Raw genomic sequence first — 498 nt, 5'->3', positions numbered from 1 at the left:
ATTTTTTTGGGGTTTTCGGTATTTTTTTCGGGTTTTTTCCATTTTAACCCTTTCGTTCCCCCCCAGCCTCCTCGTGGCCGTCGCCCCGGGGCTCCCCGCGCTGGCAGGCCGCCGTGGCCCCGGCGCTGGTGCGGAACGGGGTCCGCCTCCGCGGGAACCGCCTGGTGGTGCCGCGGGACGGGCTCTACTTCGTCTACGCCGCCGCCGCCTTCCAGGGCTCGCGCTGCGGGGCCGGGGGCGGCCCGCGGCGGCCGCTGCGCCTGGCCGTGTCCCGCCTGTCCCCCGAGTACCCCCGGGACGTGCCGCTGCTGCGGGCGGCGCGCTCGCCCTGCCGCGGGGGCGGGGGGCTCTGGGCTGAGACCCTCTACCAGGGCGCCGTGTTCCAGCTGCGCCGCGGGGACCAGCTGGCCGCCACCACCTCGCCCGGGAGGTTCCTGGACCTGCACGGGCCAGGGCAGGCGTATTTTGGGGTGCTGGGGGTGGATTAGGGGGGGTTTA

The 498-nt window shown here is 73.1% G+C and overlaps 1 protein-coding gene across 1 annotated transcript; it reads left to right on the top strand.

The window, feature by feature from the left end:
- Positions 1 to 47: 47 nt before the first annotated feature.
- LOC121348557 (tumor necrosis factor-like) lies at positions 48 to 492 on the top strand (the record flags this gene model as incomplete). The annotated part of the gene is made up of 1 exon (XM_041458224.1): positions 48 to 492. A coding segment is annotated over one exon (441 nt), but the record flags the coding sequence as incomplete, so codon positions are not given.
- Between the last annotated feature and the right edge of the window lie 6 nt (positions 493 to 498).

Source organism: Pyrgilauda ruficollis, unplaced genomic scaffold (assembly GCF_017590135.1).
Source record: "Pyrgilauda ruficollis isolate IOZ18807 unplaced genomic scaffold, ASM1759013v1 scaffold12691, whole genome shotgun sequence".
NCBI lineage: Eukaryota > Metazoa > Chordata > Aves > Passeriformes > Passeridae > Pyrgilauda > Pyrgilauda ruficollis.
This window is presented reverse-complemented; position numbering and strand designations above follow the sequence as displayed.